Below are 27,119 nucleotides of genomic sequence, written 5' to 3'. Positions count from 1 at the left end.
CACACACGCACTCGACCAGAGGATGTCGCAGTGTCGCTCGAAGTGGAACTGGGAGCCGGATATTCCTCTCGGCCTGTCATTGCGAGCTGTAACAGCGTGTCATTAGGCCTCGATATTTCGATCGAAAATAGGGAGTCTGTCCCACTGTGAGGGATTGTGGAGAGCGTCTACCCCTAGGGCTGCTTCATGGGGTGGTCATTTCTGGAAATTGTGTGGAGGTGGGGTTGCTGATCTTAATCTTGTCCTATGGCACAACCGGTTTTATTCAGCTGACGAGCAGACTCTGGTCTGAAGTGTTGTCTAGACGAATTTGAGTCTGCTCGTTAGAATTTTTTAGCCAATATTTCGTCATAATATGGATAACAATGAGGATGCTTTCTTGGTGACAAAACCTGAGGTATATTACGCTGCCAGTTGCAAAAATTGGTCATGGGAGCGAAGGGTGGGAAGGATGTACATTTATTTTCATAGATTTTCATAAATTTTCGTTAGCTGATGTTAGACAAAACAATCAGTACCTTGGCGAAGCAGGCTTCATGCCTGCAGACTTGGGTGGTGCACACGATGGGTTAGTCCCGTCACAGCTCTTGCTGACTCTGTAACTCATCTTGTTGATGCAGCGAACTCGGGACCACTATAAGCTCCAGTGATGCACTTGCTCTGTCTTACCGGGTGGACATTTTTTTTTAAACTTTATTCCGGTATTAATTGCGCATTGACACTTCGTATGTAGTCGTACTAAAGTTCGTATGTAGTCATACTAAATTTTTCTTGAGTGCGCGCGCGCGCGCGCGCGCACACACACACACACACACACACACACACACACACACACACACACACACACACACACACACACACACACACACACACACACACACAGCATACTTGCATGCATGTATTATACATACATGCATACATATATACATACATGCATTATACATACATGCATTATACATACATGCATTATACATACATGCATTATACATACATGCATACATATATGCATATATACACACATACATATATGCATATATACATACATACATACATGCATACATATATACATACATGCATATATACATACATACATGCATACATATATACATACATGCATACATATATACATACATATATACATGCATATATGCATGCATGCACATATACATACACATACTTGCATATATACATTTACAAATGGAAATCCTAGCTGCCCCAGGGTGGGAACCCAGTGGGTTTTTAGCGTTGCCGTGCGTGTTAGTCAACACTCGGGGGGGGGGGGGGGAGTGGAGAATATTCGTGCCTCTGGTGTCTGTACGGGTTTGAACGTTTTGGCACGGACGGGTCACGCGGCTGCTGGCTGCACGTGCGTATATTGATCCAAACACTGACGCCACTCCCCCGCCTCCTCCTCCTTCCATCTCCCTCCTCCCCACTTTTCTTCCTTCCCCCTCTTCTTTTCCCTCTTCACCCTCCCCCTGTTCTCTTCCCTCCTCCCCCTCCCCCTTTTCTCTTCCCTCCTCCCCCTCCCCATCTTCTCTTCCCTCTTCCCCCTCCCCATCTTCTCTTCCCTCCCCTCTTCTCTTCTCTTCCCTCCCCTGTTCTCTTCTCTTCCCTCCTCCCCCTCCCCCTGTTCTCTTCCCTCCTCCCCCTCCCCTGTTCTCTTCCCTCCTCCCCCTCCCCTGTTCTCTTCCCTCCTCCCCCTCCCCTGTTCTCTTCCCTCCTCCCCTCCCCCTCTTCTCTTCCCTCCTCCCCTCCCCATCTTCTCTTCCCTCCTCCCCTCCCCATCTTCTCTTCCCTCCTCCCCTCCCCATCTTCTCTTCCCTCCTCCCCTCCCCATCTTCTCTTCCCTCCTCCCCTCCCCATCTTCTCTTCCCTCTTCCCCCTCCCCATCTTCTCTTCCCTCTTCCCCCTCCCCATCTTCTCTTCCCTCTTCCCCCTCCCCATCTTCTCTTCCCCTCTTCCCCCCTCCCCCTCTTCTCTTCCCTCTTCCCCCTCCCCATCTTCTCTTCCCTCTTCCCCCTCCCCATCTTCTCTTCCCTCTTCCCCCTCCCCATCTTCTCTTCCCTCTTCCCCCTCCCCATCTTCTCTTCCCTCTTCCCCCTCCCCATCTTCTCTTCCCTCTTCCCCCTCCCCATCTTCTCTTCCCTCTTCCCCCTCCCCATCTTCTCTTCACTCGGGCCCCTCCCCCTCTTCTCTTCCCTCTCCCCCCTCCCCATCTTCTCTTCCCTCTTCCCCCTCCCCATCTTCTCTTCCCTCTTCCCCCTCCCCATCTTCTCTTCCCTCTTCCCCCTCCCCATCTTCTCTTCCCTCTTCCCCCTCCCCATCTTCTCTTCCCTCTCCCCCCTCCCCATCTTCTCTTCCCTCTTCCCCCTCCCCATCTTCTCTTCCCTCTTCCCCCTCCCCATCTTCTCTTCCCTCTTCCCCCTCCCCATCTTCTCTTCCCTCTTCCCCCTCCCCATCTTCTCTTCCCTCTTCCCCCTCCCCATCTTCTCTTCCCTCTTCCCCCTCCCCATCTTCTCTTCCCTCTTCCCCCTCCCCATCTTCTCTTCCCTCTTCCCCCTCCCCATCTTCTTCCCTCTTCCCCCTCCCCCTCTTCTCTTCCCTCTTCCCTCCTCCCCCTCTTCCCTCCTCCCCCTCTTCCCTCCCCCTCTTCTCTTCCCTCTTCCCCCTCCCCATCTTCTCTTCCCTCTTCCCCCTCCCCATCTTCTCTTCCCTCTTCCCCCTCCCCATCTTCTCTTCCTCTTCCTTCCCCCTCCCCCTCCCCATCTTCTCTTCCCTCTTCCCCCTCCCCATCTTCTCTTCCCTCTTCCCCCTCCCCATCTTCTCTTCCCTCTTCCCCCTCCCCATCTTCTCTTCCCTCTTCCCCCTCCCCATCTTCTCTTCCCTCTTCCCCCTCCCCATCTTCTCTTCCCTCTTCCCCCTCCCCATCTTCTCTTCCCTCGACCCCCGCCCGCTGGTCTATTCACTCTTCCCCCTCCCCCTCTTCTCTTCCCTCCTCCCCCTCCCCCTTTTCTCTTCCCTCCTCCCCCTCCCCATCTTCTCTTCCCTCTTCCCCCTCCCCATCTTCTCTTCCCTCTTCCCCCTCCCCATCTTCTCTTCCCTCTTCCCCCTCCCCATCTTCTCTTCCCTCTTCCCCCTCCCCATCTTCTCTTCCCTCTTCCCCCTCCCCATCTTCTCTTCCCCTCTTCCCCCTCCCCATCTTCTCTTCCCTCTCTTCCCCCTCCCCATCTTCTCTTCTCTCTTCCTTCCCTCCCCATCTTCTCTCTTCCCCCCTCCCCATCTTCTCTCTTCCTCCCTTCCCCATCTTCTCTCTTCCTCCCTTCCTCCATCTTCTCTCTTCCTCCCTTCCCCCATCTTCTCTCTTCCTTCCCTCCCCATCTTCTCTCTTCCTCCCCTCCCCATCTTCTCTCTTCCTTCCCTCCCCATCTTCTCTCTTCCCCCCTCCCCATCTTCTCTCTTCTTCCCCTCCCCATCTTCTCTTCCCCCTCCCCAACTTCTCTTCCCCCTCCCCATGTTCTCTTCCCCCTCCCCATCTTCTCTTCCCTCTTCCCCCTCCCCATCTTCTCTTCCCTCTTCCCCCTCCCCATCTTCTCTTCCCTCTTCCCCCTCCCCATCTTCTCTTCCCTCTTCCCCCTCACCATCTTCTCTTCCCTCTTCCCCCTCCCCCGCTGCTCTTCCCTCTTCCCCCTCCCCATCTTCTCTTCCCTCTTCCCCCTCCCCATCTTCTCTTCCCCTCTTCCCCCTCACCATCTTCTCTTCCCTCTTCCCCCTCCCCATCTTCTCTTCCCTCTTCCCCCTCCCCATCTTCTCTTCCCTCTTCCCCCTCCCTATCTTCTCTTTCCCTCTTCCCCCCTCCTCCCCATCTTCTCTTCCCTCTTCCCCCCCGCCCCATCTTCTCTTCCCTCTTCCTCCCTCCCCATCTTCTCTTCTCTCTTCCTCCCTCCCCATCTTCTCTCTTCCTCCCCTCCCCATCTTCTCTTCCCTCCTTCCCCTTCTCTTCCCTCCTCCCCCTTCTCTTCCCTCCTCCCCCTTCTCTTCCCTCCTCACCCTTCTCTTCCCTCCTCCCCCTTCTCTTCCCTCCTCCCCCCTTCTCTTCCTTCCTCCCCCCTCCTCCTCTTCCCTCTTCCCTCTCTCCTCTTCCCTCTCCCCTCTCTCCTCTTCCCTCTCCCCCCTCTCCTCTTCCCTCTCCCCCTTTCCTCTTCCCTCTCCCCCTCTTTTCTTCCCTCTCCCCCCTCTTTTCTTCACCTCTCCCCCTTCATCTCTTCCCCTCTCCCCCTTCATCTCTTCCCCTCTCCCCCTTCTCTTCCCCTCTCCCCCTTCTCTTCCCCTCTCCCCCTTCTCTTCCCCTCTCCCCCTTCATCTCTTCCCCTCTCCCCCTTCATCTCTTCCCCTCTCCCCCTTCTCTTCCCCTCTCCCCCTTCTCTTCCCCTCTCCCCCATCCTCTCTTCCCATCTCCCCTTCTTCTCTTTGCTCTCCCCCTCTTCTCTTTCCTCGCTCTCCCCCTCTTCTCTTTCCTCGCTCTCCCCCTCTTCTCTTTCCTCGCTCTCCCCCTCTTCTCTTTCCTCGCTCTCCCCCTCTTCTCTTTCCTCGCTCTCCCCCTCTTCTCTTTCCTCGCTCTCCCCCTCTTCTCTTTCCTCATCACCCTCTTCTCTTCCCTCTCCCCCTCTCCCCCTCTCTTCCTTCTCCCCCTCTCTTCCCTCTCCCCCTCTCTTCCCTCTCCCCCACTCTCTTCCCTCTCCCTCCCTCTCCCCCTCTCTCTTCCCTCTCCCCCTCTCTCTTCCCTCTCCCCCTCTCTCTTCCCTCTCCCCCTCTCTCTTCCCTCTCCCCCTCTCTCTTCCCTCTCCCCCTCTCTCTTCCCTCTCCCCCTCTCTCTTCCCTCTCCCCCTCTCCACCTCTCTTCCCTCTCCACCTCTCTTCCCTCTCCCCCTCTCCCCCTCTCTCTTCCCTCTCCCCCTCTTCTCTATCCCTCCCCATTCTCTCCCCCTCTTCTCTTCCCTCTCCCCCTCTTCTCTTCCCTCTCCCCCTCTTCTCTTCCCTCCTCCCCCTACCCCTTTTCCCTCCCCCTCTTCTCTTCCCTCTCCCCCTCTTCTCTTCCCTCCCCCTCTTCTCTTCCCTCTCCCTCTTCTCTTCCCTCTCCCCCTCTTCTCTTCCCTCTCCCCCTCTTCTCTTCCCTCTCCCCCTCTTCTCTTCCCTCTCCCCCTCTTCTCTTCCTCTCTCCCCCCTCTTCTCTTCCCTCTTCGGCTTCCCTCTCTTCTCTTCCCTCTTCGGCTTCCCTCTCTTCTCTTCCCCCTCCCCCTCTTCTCTTCCCCTCCCCCCCTCCCCCTCTTCCCTCCCCCCTCCCCCTCTGCTCTTCCCTCATCCCCCTCCCCCTCTTCTCTTCCCTCCTCCCCCTCCCCCTCTTCTCTTCCCTCCTCCCCCTCCCCCTCTTCTCTTCCCTCCTCCCCCTCCCCCTCTTCTCTTCCCTCCTCCCCCTCCCCCTCTTCTCTTCCCTCCTCCCCCTCCCCCTCTTCTCTTCCCTCCTCCCCCTCCCCCTCTTCTTCCCCTCCTCCCCCTCCCCCTCTCCTTCCCCTCCTCCCCCTCCCCCTCTCCTCTTCCCTCTCTCCCTCCTCCCCTCTCCTCTTCCCTCTCCCCACCCCCTCCCCCTTCTCCTCTTCCCTTCCCCCTCCCCCTCCCCCTCTCCTCTTCCCTTTCCCCTCCCCCTCCCCCTCTCCTCTTCCCTTTCCCCTCCCCCTCCCCCTCCCCCTCTTCCCTCCCCCCCCTCCCCCCTCTCCTCTTCCCTCCTCCCCCTCCCCCTCTTCTCTTCCCTCCTCCCCCTCCCCCTCTTCTCTTCCCTCCTCCCCCTCCCCCTCTTCTCTTCCCTCCTCCCCCTCCCCCTCTTCTCTTCCCTCCTCCCCCTCCCCCTCTTCTCTTCCCTCCTCCCCCTCCCCCTCTTCTCTTCCTTTGATCTTTCTCCCTTTTCCATTACCTTAGACCGAGTGTAACCAAGTTTTACCCTCGGTCTTCATTCAGTGGTGGATTGTCACGAGGCCCTTGTCGCCTCGGCACTCCCCGTTCTCCCTCCCAACTCTCCGGATCGTCTATGGACCTATTGGTCGAGTTGAAACGAGGTCGAACGCCTCTGCATGGGTGGTGGGTCCATCATCTTGTGGTCGTTGGTGTGGCCTGGAATTTGCAGTGGATTCCACCCCTTTTGGGTGTCGCCTTCTCATGTTTGTATAGTAAACTTCGACCGCATCCCATCCCGGCTTGGGATCGTGGCGGTAGCAAGGACAAGTTCCCGTGTTTGCATGCTTGTGTTGAAAGTGGCGAACAGATGTTACTGGCAGAAACGGTAGGGAAAGGGAGCAAGGCGGTGTAGGTGGCGTTTTGCTTTGGCGGGCGAGGTGAGACTGCTGCACTGCTGTCGTGATTCCAACGGTCTGTGCTCTTGCTTGCTTGCTTGCTTGCTTTAACCGCCTCTAGTACGATGGCGCATTCTATATTCTAAATTTGTATATTGTGGACAATTTTATTTTCTTGGTTTGGTTTGGCTCTCAAAAGCATTTTTGAAGCCGGTGAAGCGATCGTACCAAAACTTGTTTTCAGCGAGTCGTATGCCCACATATGGAATAGTTAAATTGTTTGCTAGTGTACTGTGACGCAGTTATTTGGTTAAAGTATTGGAAGATTAGGATTGGTTTGGCAGGTTGGGGTGTAGTTTGTGCTAAATGAATTTCGTAGTTGCATGTTCCATCAAATTTGGGGATCCCTCACGAGCGCAAAACAGAAATAGGAGTAACTGGCAACTGTGCTTGGGCTGTCGGAGGGTAGTCGGGATGACTAAGTTCGTGACTGATTTGAACAAGGTATCATTCGTTTAATAAAATGCCAGTTGTTTATTGGTAGAGAAGTCTGGAAGAGGCCTTTGGTGTAGTTTGAGCATTCTTAACCTTACTATGCAGCAACCCAATCCTCTCCAGATCGATCATGGCAAAACTTACCTTCGTAAGCATTTTGGTTTACTTAAATTTCAAAATAATTGAAAGTTTTAAAGATTTCTCATCACTTAGTCTCTCCTTAATGTCCTTAGATGTTAACGATTTAGGTATTCTAATACAGGATTATCTAAAAATATCAAATCCTTGACGACCCAACTATGTCAGACTTGTAATCAGTTTCTCAGTCTTTATAAAAGTGTATAACTTTGATCAAAATTGTACGGTTAGATTTTGTCCATGTATTTAAGTAGCAATCGATATAGCGTTTTCCATAATGTTTTCAATGTTCTTCGACAAGTATTTAATTCTGCGTATTGTTTATTCCATAATCTTTGGAAAGTATTCATGCAAAACTGTTTCAGAGTTCATCCGACCCCCCCCCCCCCATCCCAATGTTTATATTATATTGTGAATTTTGTTTGACAGTCGGCATAACGCAATACTCAAACTGGGACAATGTACTGCACGGCTTGTCTGGAGTATATTGAGAAAATTTGTTGCGAAAAGTGAAAAGGGGGGGGGCGCATTCTGAATGGAAACTGGGTCAAATGGATGACATTAACCCACTTCATCATCCTCTTTTCCATTGTTTGATTTTCATGTGACTTGTGGTCATGATTAGGAAGGCTGTTAATTGTGAAATTATCATTGTTCTAACCAATTATTTTTAAAATGGAAATGGATGGTGTAGGTGTATCTATCTCTTGGCTGATTGCCGCCCACATAAGTGGGATAAGGAACCCTCTGGTGTATAGTAATCTAACCACTTCTCCCTCGCCTCGTTTCAGAACGTTGACCACAAGATGAAGTTCAAGAGCAAGAAGGGTCAGCTGCCCTTCGTGGAAGTCAATGGCGAGGAGATCGCGGATTCCGCCATCATCATCAAGGAGTTGACGGCGCGCTACAACTGCGATCTCGACGCACACTTGACCACCGAGCAAAGGAACGTGGCACACGCCACCACATCCATGATAGAGAATCACTTGGCCTGGTAGGTTCCCAGTTTTCCTTTTCCACCTTCGTCGCCCTCGTCGTCCATGTTTTATGCCACAGTACTCCTTTCCAGAGACGCAAGGAAGAAAACGGTGATGACTAGGACTATATATATATTTTTTTTTCTAAAACAGTGCCGTACCCTCTGAGGGGAGACGAGGAGGGCAGCCCCCCCCCCATAAAAAACACAACTTCACCTTTTCTGGTAACTACACCAAATTGATGGAGGTGGTTACCAGAAAATGTGGAAGTTAAGAAATTGAAAAAAATCCGGGGGGGGCGCAGTTGCCCCCCCCTCCTCCCCTCAGAGGGCACAACCCTAATATAGTAGGTGCACAGTGGGTAACCACCCCTCGGGATGAAGATCGAAGTTGTTTGGAACGAGTTAAGGACTCCGGGAAAAAATGCCCTGGACTGGATGGGCACTTTTTCTTGAGTTTTCGGCACAGTTTTCAAGATTCCTTTCACGCCAGCTGGTTGAATTTGGGCTGTGTTGACTGACGCTTCTGAAAGGCGTTGTGAAGGCGAAGGGGCAATCTAATAACGTATGTCAAGCCGAATTCAGTACATGGTTTGGGCGTGCTTGCCTTATTGAAAATGTGGGTGGTTAGACAGTCTGGGGGGACGGGGGTTGGTGGTATGGGAAACTCCTAAAGTCACGACTGGTCCCCGCGGTCCGTTGAAAACCAGTTCGTAGCAACCCCCCCCCCCCCGAGCTGAATGAAATAGTCTGGGTTGCCATTGGCGTCGCGAACATGTTCCCACACTCTACTACCCCCCCTTTTGTTCTTCATTCAAGCCTCCTTTTTCTTTGACTCGTCCATCCATCCAGTTCCTTCCTGGCTCGATCGCGCCTCTTGTTATCCAGTCATTTGTTCTGCAAAATTTCCCCTCCCCGCCCCTCCCAACAGCAGTGGGTTGGATTGGCTGGGTACCATTTCGATCCTCTGTTATCATGCATACAGAATTTCGATAACCTCAGTTTGAATGGAAACAAACTCTCAATCATACAGAAGTTAAAGCGCGAAAAATTCTGGACTTCCCGATGAAAGATGAAATTCAGATTACTGAGAGGAGTCTATGATCGACACTTAACTTCGGGGTCTGTGTCGGTAGGAACTATGACGCCCCTACAGAACTCGAACGTACATACATCACCACCCCGCCCCACAGTCGATCGAAATTCCTGTCTGACTCAGGGTTCCGCCCACGTCTGCGTAAGTCCGTCGAATGTAACAAATGTACGTAACGCCACATTGCAAGTTAGAGTATAGCGTGAGTGAAGTACTCGATGCAAGTTTTGGTGGAGTTCGTAGACGCAGATTAGCGACTTCCGAAACTTCGTTTCTCGAAGTTTCACCGTGGAAAACTAAGATGAAGCAATTGTCTTGTCCTCCAGACTACGTGGTTGTACGAAATGCGTACGTTCCTTCGGTCCCAGGCACCCGCGGTAGGTGTTGCGGTATCCCCTCGCCCCCGGCCAAATGGCCCTAGGTTTGACTCTCCCTCCCCCCCCCCACTGCACCGGGCGATTGTAGCCTGTGGGGGTTGGGGGGGGGGTTCTGGAGGTGTAGTCTCTCATTGACAGCCTTGGTACCACTACTACGCAGTGCCGAAGTTGACCTAGAGGCGGCGCTGGTCAATCTTTGGCAAGAGCTGCCCTGTTGCCAACACGCGGCCTGCACATTGGGTTCTTGGCGTCAAGATTCCAGTTTCGCTTGGCGCCAAGGGGGCTTCCCGCTTTGAGAGGCTAATAATTAGCGCGGCAACGCGGCGCCAGTCACGCAGAGCTCTTGCAGCTTGGAAACTACGCCTGAATAGAAGCGTTCGTGGTGCAGTAGCTTCATCGTGGATAGTTGCAGCTAATCCTCGAGAAGTGCAGTCCATTGGGTTTTTCGTAAAAGAAACTGCAGGACAGAGACCGTAACACTTTCTCTGCATAAGGGCGATATATATAATTAATCAGTGGTGTATATAGTCAGGCTGTACAAATTTAGGAACAGGTGGCAGTAGGTTGGTTGGTCGATAATTGGTGCATTGATGAGGTCCCGGTTTCGCGAGGCTGCAGATGAATGTTCGTGGCGGTGGACGAGTTCGATGAAGACTCGACAGATATTAATGAGGAACTTGAACTCTTGCGGGGGGAATGGAGGACTTCCGCCCCTGGTCGTGTCTTCCAGGTAGTCTGGTACTGTTCCTGGAAAGAATGCCCGTCCATATACGAACATGCAGTGCTCGAAAGAGTGGACCGAGAACTACACAAAGTTCGATGATAGAAGGATGGCATTGCTGGATATATCGGTTTCTTGCTCGTTGGTGATTTGACGCTTACTTGCGGACGGGTCGTTCTTTGAACAGGGGCGTGCTCTGTGGCTCCATGTGGCGCATTATGGTGGTTGGTGTCGCGAGTGCTTACACAAGGCCTTGCGGCGGTTGAGGGAGGTGGATGAAATAGCTTGGCGACAGTAAGAATAAAGCCATATTCGTTACTAAAGGAGTTAATGGGGCTTTAACGGAACGTAAGAAGGGTTAAAGGGTTCGTGCAGAGTAGGCTGGGGGATGATGCTGTTAGGTGTAGGAGTGGCTGAAGATGGAAGGACGAAAAGACTCATTAGTTTTCGCAACTATAGTTTCGTTCAACTTGGCCTCTCGCTGAGCTGTGATGCGAGAGGTTTCCTTCATCAGGTTGTACTACTGGTGAACATGGTCCTGGTGTCTGAACACCAGCAGGGGGGAGGCTTGACACCGTGGCAGTGGTTGGGCGTGTGGAGCAGCGCAGGCGCGGACGGAAATGAATCATTTATTGGCGGCATTGTCGGTGGGAACCAGAGGTGTGATGGTAGTCGATACAGTCAGCGTGCCTACCGAAGGGTTTAAGCACGGGTGAATAGAGTAGATCGGATGCATCAGCCACGATCACGGTAAACACACCACTCACTGTGATGTAGATGGGTTCCCTTTTTCGTTAAGGGGCCCCGGAGGCGTAATAGGCTTGGCGCCATGCCCTGGACCCACCGGAACAAAATCTTCCAAGTCTGCCTCACCGTGGCGTCATGACACATAAGGATGTGGTGGTTGTAATTATTGTTGTTGCCGCCGTGATAGCACTGGTGCCAAGCCTAGTCTTGCCCCGGAGCCTGGTGCAGGTCTGGGATACGGGTGTCCAACAGGTGCTTGATGGGAGGTGCTGGGAAAGGGAAAACGTTAGGTATAATTGTGGTTCTTGGTTGTTTCAGTGTTCGTGAAGTTAGTCCTCAAAACTATGTACTGTAGTTTCTCTTGGAGAAACTGACCGAGGAAACTTGTGTTGTGATTTAAATTGTGTAATTGTATAACATGGGGAAACGATAGAATCGACCATAAGGGTTGGCACGGTTTTGAATTTCATACCGGTAATACAAAGTTGGTCATGCATAGGTTTGCGCCGTGTCTTTGTGGGGGAGGGGGGCGGATTCCATTTTTTTTTATTAGTGCTGGCAAAAGTGGTGTCTCTTATCGAGTGAGTATTGCCAAGGCAGTATTGAACAATTATACAATCATGCAAGAAATGAATTGTCATGAACCAGAAGTCTGAAGCTGTGTAAGAAAGATTGGATCCTTTCACTTATGACTGATGGGATTTGGGAGTTAACCTTATCACGGCGGCACTTGACAGCCTTTATCACGGCGGCACCATTTGCAAATTACACTGGCGAATATTAACTTGTCGCCAGTGTTGTCTAATCCCGTTGTCATGGTTACGTCATCGGCAGGCTTTATTCAGGTTGATGTTTGACGAGTCTCCAGGAGATGCGGACTAGGCACCATTCTGAAGGGTGCATGAGTGAGGCCAACTGTTCGCCTGTTAGTATCCGCGCGTATTCTAGGAAGTGTTTACTGACCGAATTGAGTCAGCTGGCTTGGTTTAGGCATTTTGTATGGAGACGCTGCAGAGATACAGGGAAGTTAGCTAGAATGGAGAACGGGTAATTTAGGTAGCGTTTCTGACTGGACATGTGAAGCGTGGGAGAGACGGGACGAAAAGGTGGAAAGGATCCCCCATCCCTCTCGCCCTCGCACCATTTTGATAGGACTGAAGTATGAACGACACGAGCGTTGGAATTTATCGTATTCAGTTCCAAAAAGGTCGACATTTTTTGTGCCTGTCATTGGGTTAGATTATATTGAACCAGTTCGACAAAGCAGTGATCAAATAAGGTTTTGCAATGTCGATTTTGAAATGAATTGGAACAGTCTCGCTGTTTTACTACAAAATCTACTCATGCCGAGAACTGCTCCCCCCACATCCTTCCTCGTTCCCTCCCTTGCCTCCACCCCCTTCCCGAAACAAAATTTTAAACAGAGGCGCACGCTTTAATTTCGCCTAATATGATGTTTGTGATCTTCGCGTTGTGAATCTGGTACGAAACGGAACAAGACAAAGGTCTTAACCCAGTTTCCGGCCCTCCCAATGAATTTGAATAAAGTTCTCGCGATGTTGGGACTGTAGTGGCGCTCGTGTATTATGCGCTCTAGACTATGCATGTGTGCGCGCGCGCTCGCGATGGGTGGAAAATGGTGGTCGACGCGGCGGCTGTTGCTGGAGGGGAGCAGATGTGTAGCCTGAACTCGAGTCCCACTCCACACCCCACACCCCCCCACTTTCGCCCGCCGCGGCCCGGCCCGGCCCGGCCGTCTGCCTGCCCTCGCCACTTGCCTCTTTGTAGGAATGCTCGGAATGTGGCCTAGACATTTTCCTTCGTATCTTCCTGCCTCTGATCTGCCTGTTCCATGATCTTCCTGCCTGCCTGCCTGCCCCCCTTTTTTTCCTATCGTCCTTTTTTGCCAGCTTGCCTGCCTCTTCTTTCTTCCTGTCTTTCTTCATATTTTCCAGTCTGCGTGCCTGCCTCTCGTTTCTACCTCCCTGCTGCCTCTTCCCTTCTTCCTCCCTGCTGCCTCTTCCCCTTCTGTCTTTTCTTTTCCTGCCAGTCTGCTTCTTCCTTCCAGCTACTAGACTACCTCTTCCTGCTACCTGTCTGCCTACCTCTCCCCTTCTGCCAGTATGAGGCGCTCCTCATTCGGAAGAGGCCCAGTGCCCAGCGGGGCAGTAGCATTTTGGTCATTTTCCTGGCTACGACGCTGCTCTTCGGAAGTCTGGGGCGACACGAAGACCATTGTTCCTGTGGGGTAAGGCCCACTTTCCTCATGTATAGTAAAGGGCAGGCGTCATTGCTATTGAAGTAGGCTATTTCTCGCGTGCGCATGCGTGCGAGCGCATGTGTATTGTACTTAGGAAGGTTGAATCTCCGGCCTTGCTGCTGCGGAGGAAAAGAGCTCTTGGGACAATTGATTGCTGGAGGGGGACCGAGTAGCAGTGTTCTTCCCCTCGCCCCTGGGCTGGCGGGGATGCACCCGGCAGGCAACAGATTGTGGCGGTCTTTATACATGTTGTCCATGCGAACTACTTGGATCCGGGGGGTGGAGTGATGCATGTGTTGGTTTGGATTGGACGTGGGTTCCTCGTTCGTAAGATTATAGGGGGGAAAGGGGACTAATATAGACCTGAAGGGTGTTAGTAGCCTTAATTTTTTGGTCTAGATTTCGATTCCCACGAAGTTGTAGGACGGTGCGATATGATAATCTAGTGTCGTGTAGACACCCATGATGGTTACTATTAGTCACTACAAAGGAGTAGATTCACACAACAGGAAGGCCTACAAGGAAAATTAGCTTGGTATCCCCCCTAATAAAATGTGCAAGTCCTTGTATGGCATCTGTGGACGAGACAGTGTAGGCGAGAAGGGAACAGAACCCAGAGAGCATCACGGGGTGGTGGGAGAAGCTCTTCTGAAGCCGGGCTTCTCGTGGAGACACTTCGGAGAGCGCCTGCGTGCGCCTCTGCAGACAAACCATAACGAGTAACCCGAACGATTGTCACTGGTTGTACCAAGTCTTGTGTATCTACTCCTTGGTCTCCCTTCACTCCGCCTCCGCCCACGGCCGCGCCCCTCCCCCCCTGCCCCCCCTTCACCATTCCATCCCCCACCCCGCTCCCTTTCGAACGGGGACGCTCCTTTCCTTCGCAACCCCCCACCACCCCTCCTTGTGTTGGTGTGCGCGATTGTTGTGTGCGTGCGTGTTTGTCTACGCATGCGCGTGCTTGTACGTGGCTGCATGTACATAGCTGTGCCTTCTGCCTGAGAGTGGAGGCTGCAAATAGACCTCAGTCGTTTCCTTTTTGTGGGTGGGCTGTGGCTGTGGCTGGTCGGTCTCTCGGTCAGTCAGTCTGTCTGTTCAGGAACAGCAGCCTTACGGCGGTAGCAGCAGCAGCAGCAGCAGCAGCAGGGAGGATTGTGTGCGGCAGGAGCAAAGCGAGAGCAGCCTGTCTGCTCGACCCGTCCCTCCGATCCCCCCCCCTTCCCAATCCCTCTCCCCACCCCTTCCCACTCCTCTCCGATCCCCTCCGTCATAAGCTTCGCTTGTGCGTTTTTATTATGGTGTTTGTCTCCCTCTCGTCACCATGACGTAGTCTTGCGCGTGAACACGTCTTCATGGCTGTGCATCCGCGGTGGGGACAGAAGAAACTGTCCCACGATACGTAAAAAGTACTCGAATGCATCCACTGTTGATGAGCATGCGCCATACATACAGTAGATGTTGTGGATTTTATGAATAATTGGTCTCAACGCAACAGCGAAATGTGTATTTGCATAGTATCATCATGGTGTGGCGATTGATGTCGGTCGGCGCGTGAGTAAAGCGACGCAACCCCCCCCCCCCAACACACACCCGGCGTATGCTCCCAATTCGTGGGTCAGGTTTGGATGTCTGTCCCAGTAGCAAATTATTTTAATTTTTGGGAAGTTTTTAGCTATCTCTGGGTAACGTGATTGTTCTATTTTAGATTTCACGATTTCATTATTGCACAATTTGGAAGGTGGACTGTTCTGAAATCTAACCAGCCCCCCCCCCCCAAGGATTTGCTATTTTAGATTTTAGAACAAAAGTTGATGTTGATAGATTTGTTGAAACTAGTGAAGTATACACTTGACGGCCAATGGGAAATTGTCCTCCCGCAATATATAGATAAATGAACAGATAGTGCATACACGACGCGAATGATTGTAGTACGATCCGGGCACACTGTTCAGCATTTGTATCTAAATTCGTATTTCCCAGACTGATCTCGAAGATTCCGCAGGCATGGTTGGCACAGATTGCGTTCGGGCATTTCCGGAGGACCACCTCCTCCTCCTCCCAGTTGGGGGAGGAGGACCGGGTCTTGCGGGAATCTCCGGCGGAATCGAGAAAAAGAAATACCAAGTGATGAATTTGGAGTTTAGTTCATCAAATGTGGGCGAAACCCACTCGCTGCAGAGTGGGGGTGGGAATAGATTCCCCAGTGGCGAGTAAAGTCGCTAGTGAAAATTTAAAAGAATCTGAAATGTTAGATGGGGTTGTGAAGATTTGATCATTGTAACAGAAATGAGGAAGTTACTTTTAAGTCTTGTTTGGGTGAGGCAGACGGACAGACGCAAACCCTCCTCTGCTAGTTAAGGGAAGATGTTGTAGGTCAACTGAACATGAGCCGTTGAACATTACGGGGACATGATGGCCACCCGTGTCGTTGCTTCGTGCCATCTGCCTGCAGCTGGTGGGTGGATGGATGGCTGGCTGGTTTGTCTGCTGCTGCTGCTGTCGTCGATTTACGCCCGGTATGGAGTCTGCTGCATTCACAGCTGGTCGACTTCCTATGGTGTGGTAGGTAGGTAGGTAGGTGGCTGCAGAGGGTGCGTTGTTGGAGAGATGGGAGTGGTGGGAATGTTGGTGGTTGTGTTGGCAGGGCATCGCATCATGCCTGTGCTCGTCATTGTCCTGTGGGAAAATCTCGCCCCTTTCACTCCCTCCACTCTCTTCCTCTCTCTCTCTTTCTCTTTTTTAACCCGGCTGTTTTAGCAAGATTGAAGTGTGGTGTTCATTTGGAAATAGTAGCTTCGGCTAAAGTCGACGGATTTCCCCTATGTGATCCGCATCTCAACCTCTGTAATTGAAAGTGTGGACTCGGTGGGAGAATGGGTTGGGTGTGGGGGCGGGAGAGTTTGTGCACGGTCTCCATGGATTGATTTGTGTGATGGACCTGGCGGGAGGGGTGATGGTTTGTGCAACGAATATTTGGATAATAGTTGTAATTTTCATTAAAAAATAGAGGAAATATTTTTTTTGTAACAATTATTTCAACACTGATACAGGTCGTTAATTCGCCGGTGTTGCTTTTGCATTTTCTACAGTAGGTGGAATTTTGATAACTACTGTCCAAACGATCAGTTAGTCTCGTTGCATTTGTAAATAGACCAATGGAACAATTGGTATTGAAGGTAGACGAGGCCAACATGTGTGGGCATGTCATGAGAAGTGAGGGAGGATACAAGGATATGCTTCTCGCTTCGACATGGGCGTGAATCGAGTCATGGTGGTTCGTATAGATTAGAATTCAATCCTTCCACTTGTACTGTGATTTGAGATGACTAGATTCTTGAACACTTGAGGGAAGCAGCCTCCCCCTTGACACACGCAACAGACATGACGTCATGGTACATCTTTATAGACAACGCAAGTTTCCGTCCAGATGTCGCAGCATTTGAGACGCGAACAAGTTGCCTGCCTGAGGCAACCTGACCTGACCTGACCCGGAGACGCTCCGCGTGGTCACATGTCTGGTCGGGTGTTGGGTTTGTTACACTGCTTTAGCAAATGATGCCCCGTATCACTTGTTTCGCCTGATGTCAAGTTTTAGTCGGTAGATTTGGGATAGTCTTGGCCGATGGAGTCTAATTTGCAGGGGAGGGATGGGGGGTGGCAAGGCAAGGCAAGTTGGTGGTTGAAATTGCATTGTAGCTAACACTTTCTATTTTCAGTTATATTTTAGTGAGTTATTGGAGTAAGCACCACCGGAAGAAATGCGACTTTTAACCCTTCTTGGAGAATGGTATGGGGGAGGGATTTTCATAGAAATGCAAGAGCTTTAAGGAGGGCCTCAAAGTGGATTTCCTTCCTACACTTGGGATCTCGGAGGTTTGACGAGTCCTTGACCAGATTTCGGCTCAGGTTGGCTGCAGAGCCCATCAAGGAGCCCTTGACGGTGTGGAGGGAAGGCTTTGTTCTCGTAGAATGGGCGTTGCGTCAAGAACAGTGTTATTGCCCCAACAAGAACAGTTCTGTTTCATCGGGAATTGTGAAACTTTTACTCGTATGGTACGTAGCCGAGGCGATGGTGGCTGCAAGGTCGGAGGGAGGGGGGGGGATTCGTTGGTGGGGGGAGAGGAGTTCAGGTCAGTCAAGAGGGTGGTCTGACCTATTGCCCTACATGATTAAACGTTTTGTACAAATGTAAAGAATTCGTTTACGGTGAGCAGAATTGTTCACTGATAAATGTACATTGAGTGAGTGTATTGCAACACTTGGAAGTAAGTGGTCAGTCTCCCTAAATTCCGATTTTTTTTTTTTTAGAAATGTGCTAGATGGCATGGAAACGTTTGCGATGTAGAATTCTCATTACTATCCAGTTGAAATGCCAACGGAATGTTATCGACAAAACTCTTAATGTAGTCGATATGAGGGACAAGATTCTTGTCGGGACGGCCTTTGTGTTGGAAGCCTTGCCTGGGCGTTAGCCCTTTGGACTTAGTTGACACCCTAAGGTTCTCCATCGAACTGGGATGTCACCTCGTTTCACTTCGTATGACGTTCTGCATGGATGACACCCCACTTGGGTGTGGGGAGTAGGGGGAGGATCTTCCGGGCTGGTAGTGGATGATTAGAGGGGGGGGGGGGTGTTGTCATGGAGTTGGGAGAGGGGAGTGACCTCCCCAGTGTCCCCCCCCCTCCGCTCCCATGAAATAGACTTCATACATTCCTGAAGCCACAGGCTGCCTCGCCCACCTCGTTAAGTTGCACCTGCGGCCTCTTGTGCTGTGCCGTCCCCCGCCAGCTCTTGGCTCAACTGTGCATAGCCTCTAGGCCCCTCCGCTCCTCTCCACTCTTCTCCTCACCCCTCCTATCTATCCATCCATCCATCCATCCATCCATCCATCCCTGCCCTGATCGGCCTCCTCTCTCTCGCTCACTCACTCCCTACTTGCCCTCCCCTCCCATTTCTCCGTGGTGGTGATGAGTGTCGAGGGCAGTGACGGATTGTGGGTGATTAACGCCAGTAGTCTTCGTGCGGTTGATGGGCACCAGTTGCGAGTGGGGGCGGGGGAGGATGGGTGGGGGGTGTTGCAGCGTGGCCCAGTTCAGACCTCCCACGCCTTCGCCTCCGTGGGTTCTAATCGTTCCTGTTGGGCATGCAGCTTGTCCATGGGCTGAGTTGCCCTTGAATTGTGTTATCGGAGAAACTTGGCCTCCAAGGTGCCTCCCGGTTTCAGGGTTCAAGATTGGGGGGAAGGGAGGGAGGGAGCTTGAATGACTAGTTAGCCGAGTAGTTATAAAGGGTTAGTGCATGAAATGCTTGTTTGTGTGCCGGGAGGGAGGGGAGAAAGGGGGCGACGTTTTCGAGCGAATGTTGCCCATCTGAGTAGGGTCTGGGACAAGACTAAGCAGGAACATTGTTTCTTTCACAGTTGCTCGACGTGTTCCTTTGTCCTTAGATGTTCCGGAGCCTCGTTAGTGGTGAGGGCGAGGCGATGCGCACGCACGCACGCACTTCAGTCATTTCTGAAGATTTCTCGTTTGGTCAAGGTATCTGTTCGTGAGATTAGTTTCGGGCTACTTCAGGAAGAAACTTGTCAATGGGTGGTCAGTCATTGGTCTGCGGCAGCCAGTGAGTTGCACCTCCTCGTAACGCTCATTTCGAACAATGTGATCAAAATGAACAGGTCTTGCATTAACTTGGGGTTAAACAACACGGGCGACCATCATGAAAGGTCAGTGGACAGGTTGGAGGGGGTTGGGGTGGGGGAGGGGGGGTCATCGTTCGTTGACACCGTCGGCCGTCCACACTGCCTCCGGTAGGTACCACGGTCCTTCATCACCGCCGCAGCAGCCGCAGCCGCATTTGGCGCCAGCCATCGCTTTCACACTGGCCCGGTTTGCTTTGTCGGGTCACCGTGCTCTCTAGTTTATCTTTGGTTGTTGGGCCGTGGAGCTTGTTGGTTTGACCGTTCCATCTCTTAATTCTTCTTGATGCGGATTCCCATGTAGTCGCTATGTTCTTGCCTTTTTTTATATACTTGAAGCAAGCAAGCAACGCCCCCCACCTTCCCCAACCCGAATGGGGGCGCCTTCATTTGATTGAAATAGGTTGGCCCCAGGACTGAGAAATGTTGTGGAAAAGGTCGAAACATTAAATCGTCACCGTTCGCTGACGATGTCCCACATCTATGGCGTCGCACGTTGTCGGCTGACCCAGAGTTTTCCCTCGGCGGAATGTGCGGCCAGCGGGCCGTGTGCGATGGGCCTAAAGCAGGTGTGCCTGTGGGCGACAGTTGTCTGGCAACGCAACGGTCGTCTTGGTCAATTTACATAATGACCAGGCAGAGTAGTGGTTCCCGGAAGAGAGGAAAAGATTAGTTTTAAGACTATCCATCGATAGAGAGTTGTCCTTCATTATATTTCTTGTGGCGGGAAGGGGAGGGGCAATAACCAGAAAGTTGGAACGTATTTACATCAATCAATCAACCTCGATAAACAAGACATGGACATTATTATTATTATTTTTTTTTACATTCTTGAAATGGTTACCGTGAGTAACTTTAATATCTTGGTACTGTAACTGAACCGGTGGGAATATAAAAGGAAGGTCCCATCCCCTCTAGATTCACCCCCAATCAACCAGACTGATTTCCCACAAGTATCCCCATTTTAGAAAGTTAAGATGATTAGATTTAGAGTTGGGGAGTCCTTCCAGATGCCTTGACGCCTACAATCTTGACTTGTTCCTCCTGGTTGAGGGGTTTATATCGCCCCGGGAATGCTGCCTTCACCCGATACTCGAAGAGGAGGAGGGAGGCAGGCGGAAATTGAGGTTTTGTGTACTTGCGGCAGGACGCCGCGTCCGGCCTCTAACACCCTCCTCCTCCTGTTCTCCTCCTCCTGTTCTCCTCCTCCTCCTGTTCTCCTCCTCCTGTTCTCCTCCTCCTCCTGTTCTCCTCCTCCTCCTCCTGTTCTCCTCCTCCTCCTGTTCTCCTCCTCCTCCTGTTCTCCTCCTCCTCCTCCTGTTCTCCTCCTCCTCCTCCTGTTCTCCTCCTCCTCCTCCTGTTCTCCTCCTCCTCCTCCTCCTGTTCTCCTCCTCCTGTTCTCCTCCTCCTCCTGTTCTCCTCCTCCTCCTCCTGTTCTCCTCCTCCTCCTCCTGTCTTCCTCCTGTTCTCCTCCTCCTGTCTTCCTCCTCCTCCTGTCCTCCTCCTCCTCCTGTCTTCCTCCTCCTCCTGTCTTCCTCCTCCTCCTGTCTTCCTCCTCCTCCTGTCTTCCTCCTCCTCCTGTCTTCCTCCTCCTCCTGTCCTCCTCCTCCTCCTGTCCTCCTCCTCCTGTCCTCCTCCTCCTCCTGTCCTCCTCCTCCTGTCCTCCTCCTCCTGTCCTCCTCCTCCTGTCTTCCTCCTCCTCCTGTCCTCTTCCTCCTCCTGTCCTCCTCCTGTCCTCCTCTTCCTCCTCCTGTCCTCCTCCTGTTGTCCTCCTCCTCTGTCCTCCACCTCCTGCCCTCCTTCGCTTTCGCCAGGCGACGAGGCCAGCTGAAACCCTCCCCATTCTCATCACCCCCATTTGTTTCCCCATTCTCATTGCCCCCCCAACTTGTTTCCCCCATTCATTGCCCTCAATTGCCCCCAACTCGTTGCTCCAATTTTCTTTTCCCAGTAACTTGCACCCCCGTTTTCTTCAACCCTCTTTTGTTTCACAATTCTTTTCAATTTCTCCATTCTTAAATTTCTCGCCCTGTTTCCTCCCTCTTTTCTCTACCCCCACACTTTGCCCCCACATTCTTCCCCAATACCTCTTCTCGTCCAGTCCTCCCCCATTCACTCCCCAAAAATTCCCCACCTTGTTTCTTAGTTTCCCCATGTGAATTCCCTACTCGTTGTCGACGCAATTTTCCCCACTACTTGTCATTTTCTCTACCCCCTCCTCCAACTCCTCCCTCTCCCTCCAACTTTCCTCTTCCCCCTCCCCCCTTCTGAGACCGCACCTCACGGCCAGCCAGCCCCCCCCCCCCCCCCCACCTGCAACCGGCACGGTCGCCGTCGGCGCCGCTGCTGACACGCGGTTTGCAGTTTGTCACGTCGTCACGTCACGTTACGTCACGTTGCTCCACGTACGTCACAGCTGGTGCGACAAAAGATCGGCTTTCAGTTGCAACGCCTCGTGTCTGTTTGAGACGTGTGCCATCAGTCCCATTGATGATTCTATTCTTGAATTTGTTCTATATGAACCTTGATGAATTGTTTAATGCAGCCTGCAGGCAAGAATTGTTTTATTTCGGGTTCATAGACCCTCCCTCCTCCCCACTCACCCAACCACCACTCTGACCGTAAAAGTCCCGAGTAGCCTGAAGACACTCATCGCTGGGCTCAAGCTCTCAAAATGATTAATATTTGCCCGGAAAAAAATATCGCGAAAGTCGTCCGGTAGGGCCAACACCCGGAAGCCTTTGGGAGGTGCATTTCCGGTTCAGGAAGTCCGGCCTGTCGTGGAGCCCAGACGTAGGATGCCCTTTAGTGCCATGTGGCGGGACTGGTTCGATGAACCACCTGATGCAGCAGCTGGTTCGATAAACCACCTGATGCAGCAGCTGGCTGGCTGTCTGGCGTCTTGTCATCCTGTTTGCCCGCCTGTGTGAAGGGGGCAGCAACGGCAGGCGTTGCAGATGTCTTAATGCATTTATTTTTAATCTGTTAGACCGTCGAAGAAATTAATTTCATAACTGAAATTAACCGCCTTCCTCCACCCCCTCCCTCGAGCTAATATCGCTCCTAACCTCTCTGAACTGAAGTTCAACTTTTGACCCCCTTTGGAAAGAATATGCAACGATTATTTTACTCGGATGATGGATGGTCCCTGAAGAAGTCTGGTTTGTCACAATAGGGAAATGGGTACAGTAACTACTCGCACGCACTTGCGCACGCAGCAAATGTGTAATGTAGATTTGTGAAAGCAGTAGTTAAGAATTTGGATAACTTTTACGTTATCCATGGCACTGTCTTGACATGGAAGGCCCTTCATGGTAGTTTATGGGTGATTCTGTTAGCGAAAGGCGGGAGTGTTGAAGAATTGAGGCGGGAGAGTTGCATACCTCTTTGATATTGCATCTTGATGTTTGGGCGCGAGCCAAGGGGAGTCGTACCGGTGTCTCCAGAACAGAAAGTGGTTGACCAAGAAAACTTGCGCCGTTAACGGTCTTGGTGATTTGAAACTGTATATCTGGATTGCTGACCTCGGGGAGGGAGGAGGAGTGGGCTTGGTTAGGCAGAGTTGTCGCCGGTGAACGTGTAGATGGGGATTATTCCCCGGAGTAGATGGAGTTCGGAGTGCCACGGCCATGATTGGTTGCTGGGCAAAATGGTCTTCATTGTTGCCCTTTAATCAGAAGAGTACGTGACAGTGGCGAAGGTAATCATGTCGGCATCTCTAAGGCATTTTCATAGGCTGGTCGTAGCTATATTTGCTTAGAGTAGGGGGGGAGGGGGGGTTCTGGACGCGGGGGTGTCCGGGGGCAATCTGGTTCTGAAAATCAGACAGGAGTGAAGGAGGGAAACGATTTAGCTGACAAATTTGCTATTCAGGTTAAGAATAGCCAGTTTTATTTCCATACGAACAGTTAGGAACAATATCGAGCAGCTGTCAATGAGATTCTTCTCCAAATGTATGGCAAATGCAGTTCTTATAATAGGTGATGGAACCAGGTACTGTTGTGTACACGTACGCACCAGTGACGATACATTAGCACTTTTTTAATTTTACTTTGTTAGGATGGGGGGCAATGACCACAATGTAAATCCACAAAACTCCGATGGTTGAAGGGTTGAGGTAGGTTGACAGATATGCAGCAACAAGTTGTTAGAGTAAGGTTTGGACCTAGTCGAAGCGTAGTACAGGTGAGGTGCCTAAAGGATCGATACTCGCGCCCTTGCTCCCGTGTCCGTGTTGACCTACTCCTACCCGAAGCCCCGCCCCTTCCGAGCATGGTCGAGTACAGCAGGAGTGGGTAAATGGATGATCACAAGTTTCGTACCCTCAACCTCCTCGCCCCCCCCCCCCCACCCTCTTCCCTTCTCCCCTCCGACGCCCACACCCATCTAGCTTGGCTGGAAAATTAGTCTGGAGTTGTCTAGAATAGAATAACCCAAACTGGCCATTATTTGAATGATAGTTCGAAATAACTTGACCCATTCATGCCAGGGGAAACTTTAACCACACGGCTCATGGTCTCCCATGCCAGCTGAATAAAATCTGGCGACAGCTTTGCTGATAATAAACGAGGTCGGCTGAAACCTCGTTGAAGCTTTTCGTCATCGAGCCGCGAAAAGTTGTTCAACGTTCATACGGTGGGCGATGAATATTTAGGGGGTGTAATTAAGACCCAGTGTGGTAATAGGGTAAAAGAGTGGGATCGATGAATAATGTTCGTGTCTCAGGACGAACTACTGTAGTGCGGAAGCAATTGCCAAGAATGTTTTCGTTAAGAATGTTCGAGGTTCAAAGGCGATCAGATCCCGAGGTTTTGTCACGAAGATGAATAAATTAACCTCGTTTATCCAAAATACAATCAAACTAAACTGGTTTTGACATGCATTCTCTAAATTTCGTGACGCAACTTCTTGAGTACACTAAAGTCGGCATCTTGACTGGAACCTATTTCCTACCGTGTGTCGGCAGGATTGAGAACTAGTTAAAGTTTGGCGCATTTTGTTATACCAGGCCAAATTTCGACAAATTTCTCGTATGCATTGGAACTGCTGAAGAAACCCTGCCATGTAATCTTATTCCCCCCCCCCCCTTTCGCGCTCCTGTCTGGGTAAAATGGTTCGAAGTTTGCCAAAAGTGCTATTGCCCAAGACGTCTTCAACGTGATTGTCGAGACGACACAGGTAGGAAATTCAAATGATGTGGTATGTATGCAATTACGTGAGGTAAAACTGAAGGTGGAATGCCTAGACGACCCCCCGCCCACCCCAGCAGATCCAGCTGGCTTATGGATGACTCATGTAGCCTAGTCTCCATTAATAATTCAGCTTCCCAACCATTTCCGTTGCAATCAGGCGTCTACCCTCCTTCTCCTCGCGGTACGTTCAGATTCGCCACACTATGAAGTGGACGAATTTAGATTTTTCATTGCTCTTGTCTTGAAATTGGAGACAACATTCTTTTATTGCATTAGTTTTATTCTCAATTTCCGTACCCAGAGGGATTTGATGCACGGTTACTTGACCACTGTCGCGCACGATATCCTCTTTGAAATTTAATTTTGTTGACCATTTCCCACAATGATCAGTGGATAGAGAATTGGATCCCCAGTGACTGCATTCTAGGACCCGTTCCTTCCCAATTGAAACTTTTAAGAGGAGAAATAGCCAGGAGACGTCCAAGGAGAGACTAGACCGGCTGAAGATGCCCGGATCCTGCATGACTCGAGAAGCCCGGTCGGCTGCTGGCGTAGCTGGAATAGTACCCTCCCACCACCTCTCCACTCCTTGTGCAAGGGCTGTGTGTGGTGTATGGTGTTTGCAACTCTAATGCAGCGGTGCACGAAGCCAGGATGCGAGGGAACTCGCCGTAGGAGCATTGTGGCCCAGCAGGTGCACGCTGTCCGTGCGGTTCGTAGGCGTTTTTAGTTGGCGGGACCGACAGCAGCAGCAGCATGTATTGTCTATGCTTCCGCCATTCGAGTCTCCATTTGCTGTCTGAACGTGTCTAGTAATTGTTGCCCCAAGTTGGACTGACTTGGAAAGCCAGTCCTCATTGTTAACAAGTCCGCAGGCTTACCCTTGAATCTCTCCTGGAGGAACCGCTAGAGGAACTTCCTGTTGTACAAGTGTGGTGATATTTTTTCCCAAGGGCTAGAAGGAGCGGTGGTGGTGATAGGAGCAGTAGAGTTGAAGGGGAATGAGGAGTCAGCGTCCAGTTGTCAGCTCAACTTGTACTTAAGTGGAGGAAAGATTTTGGGTCAAGCGAAGCAGTGGAACATCCTTCATGGGAGAGGATGCAGATGCAAGAGTACAGGAGCCCACTCTGGATCAGTTCGTACACATCCGGCCACTTACACCCCTCGCATAGGTTGATCGTTCTGGTAATTGGAATTCTAATTAAATTAAACATTTTGGTGGCCGTTATATTGAGCGTGGCGATGGGATGGCGCTTGGTAACTTGGCGCAGGCAGTAAGCTTCTTTAGGTTATTGTTAAACAAGTCCTTTGTTCTCTTCAAAACGAGGTTGGGTGCAGAAATCTTACGTAGACTCGGAAGAAAGTAAATTATCGAAGGACAGCAGTACAGCCAGATTGGACAAGAAACGATAATTGCATGAGTACCTTCTCCGTAAGTTTCGACGCTGACGTCGCAGTGAAAGGGAGGAAGGGAAGGGACAGGAGAGGAGAGGAGAGGGAGTGTGGGAGCATCTGTACGACGTCTTCCTCCACGTGACTAGGTTCACGTGACTGTCCGGGGACTCGCTGGAGGAGGGGAGTGTGGATGGCCGCCAGCTGCATTGGACGTCGACGCTGCTGCTGCCACCGCCTGGCTGGGATGAGCGAGGGGAGAAAAGTTGGGCTTCTTCCCTTGTTGGCAGTGGATGGTTGGCCAAGCCAGCCAATCGACCAATCCCGTCCTGAGGGTAGTGGGTATGTATGTATGTGGGTGGGTAGGTGGGGTCACATCTGTTAAGTGTTTGGAGATGATGCGAGTCGGACGAGCAGACAAACCGACGGCTACCAAGTCGGTTGGCGCGTTCTGCCGATATGGGTGGGTGCGGGTGGGAGGGAAAGAGGATGTTTGTATGCGTGCGCGGGAGCGGGCTGCCATTGCAGCGTTGGCTGCCGGAATACAGCCTGAACCTTGAGGTTCGCTTGTGGTGAGATGTGCGGTGGTTGTGGTGGAACCCAACCTCTCCTCGCCCCCTCGACCTTGAACGGAGAGGGACGGGGGAGATGAAAGATGGAGTAGTTAGGGAGCGAGTTTTACACGACTGATTTGAAGTCCAACGCGTTAGCTTCGCATGCATAACGGATGCTGCCGTGGTGGGTGAGGAGTTCATTTGAAATGTATGGAAATGGTTGTTCACGGCACTGAATGTGCGGTATTCATGAATGTAATCCAGATTTCGCAATGTTAGTGCCTCGGATCTGTCTGTTGGCCAGACGTGTTCATTATGGTGTCCAGTGGAGTGTCGATTCACTGGCCAAGCCCCGTTGGTCGACGGCGCGCTGGGAGAAGATTCACTCGTCTCGGGTTTCGTAGGCCGCCGCTTTTCTCGTCCTCTTCCTAGTCCTCCCCTTCATCCTCGTCCTCCTTGTCATCCTTGTCCTCTTCTACATCCTCATCTTCGGTCTCGCGTATCATTGTACTGTTCTTTCATTTCCTCTTTATCCTCGTCTTTGTCCACGTGCTCATCTTGTACTTGTGCTAGCCCATCATTCCATTTATTCCTCCACTTCTTGCTCTCTCCATGACGTACTCGAACTTCCTCCTACATCATATTCTTTTCTCCTTTCCTCAGTTCACCACGTATTTTGCCGCCGCCTAGTTTTACACATGATTTTTACCCCCTCCCACTCCTGCCACCCTCGGTTGTCGAAGGTTGAGAAAAGTAATGTGATTTGATCCTATTGATCCTGAACTAGGATTCACCTGGTCATCGACATGGGCGGATGGTGAAGCATAATTGTTCAGCCACCTACCCGTCGGATCGGGACTGAGGAAACTCTTATTTTTCAACGTCTTGTAATTAAACCTGGGCCCTGAAATATTGTGTAGAATCGGGGACCAAGGTATCTTGGACATTGAACTAAATCAGGGAAGGGAACATTTGCCAAGTTAATGTAAACTTAAAGCACAACTAAATCGACCTCTAAATTCTGGGCTTGATTCCCTCGTTGCTACCACAGACTCTCGTTTGTTAACCTACCTTGTTGACTTGGCCCTACTTGGTCAAATTGTGTACAGTTGGCTTCAATTGTAAATACAACCG

The 27,119-nt window shown here is 51.4% G+C and overlaps 1 protein-coding gene across 3 annotated transcripts in view; it reads left to right on the top strand.

The window, feature by feature from the left end:
- The window catches only part of fax (failed axon connections), a 60,752-nt gene that overhangs the window by 20,054 nt on the left and 13,579 nt on the right, over window positions 1–27,119 (top strand). For all 3 annotated transcript variants that reach the window (XM_076178620.1, XM_076178621.1, XM_076178619.1), the window contains exon 2: window positions 7,769–7,971. In XM_076178620.1, the coding sequence (XP_076034735.1) occupies window positions 7,769–7,971 (203 nt within the window). The remainder of the gene's footprint in view (window positions 1–7,768; window positions 7,972–27,119) is intronic.

The sequence above is a fragment of the Oratosquilla oratoria genome, chromosome 41 (assembly GCF_046742065.1).
Source record: "Oratosquilla oratoria isolate Oo_2021 chromosome 41, ASM4674206v1, whole genome shotgun sequence".
Lineage (NCBI taxonomy): Eukaryota > Metazoa > Arthropoda > Malacostraca > Stomatopoda > Squillidae > Oratosquilla > Oratosquilla oratoria.
The sequence above is the reverse complement of the archived record's forward strand: the minus strand, read 5'-3'. Positions and strand labels throughout refer to the sequence as shown.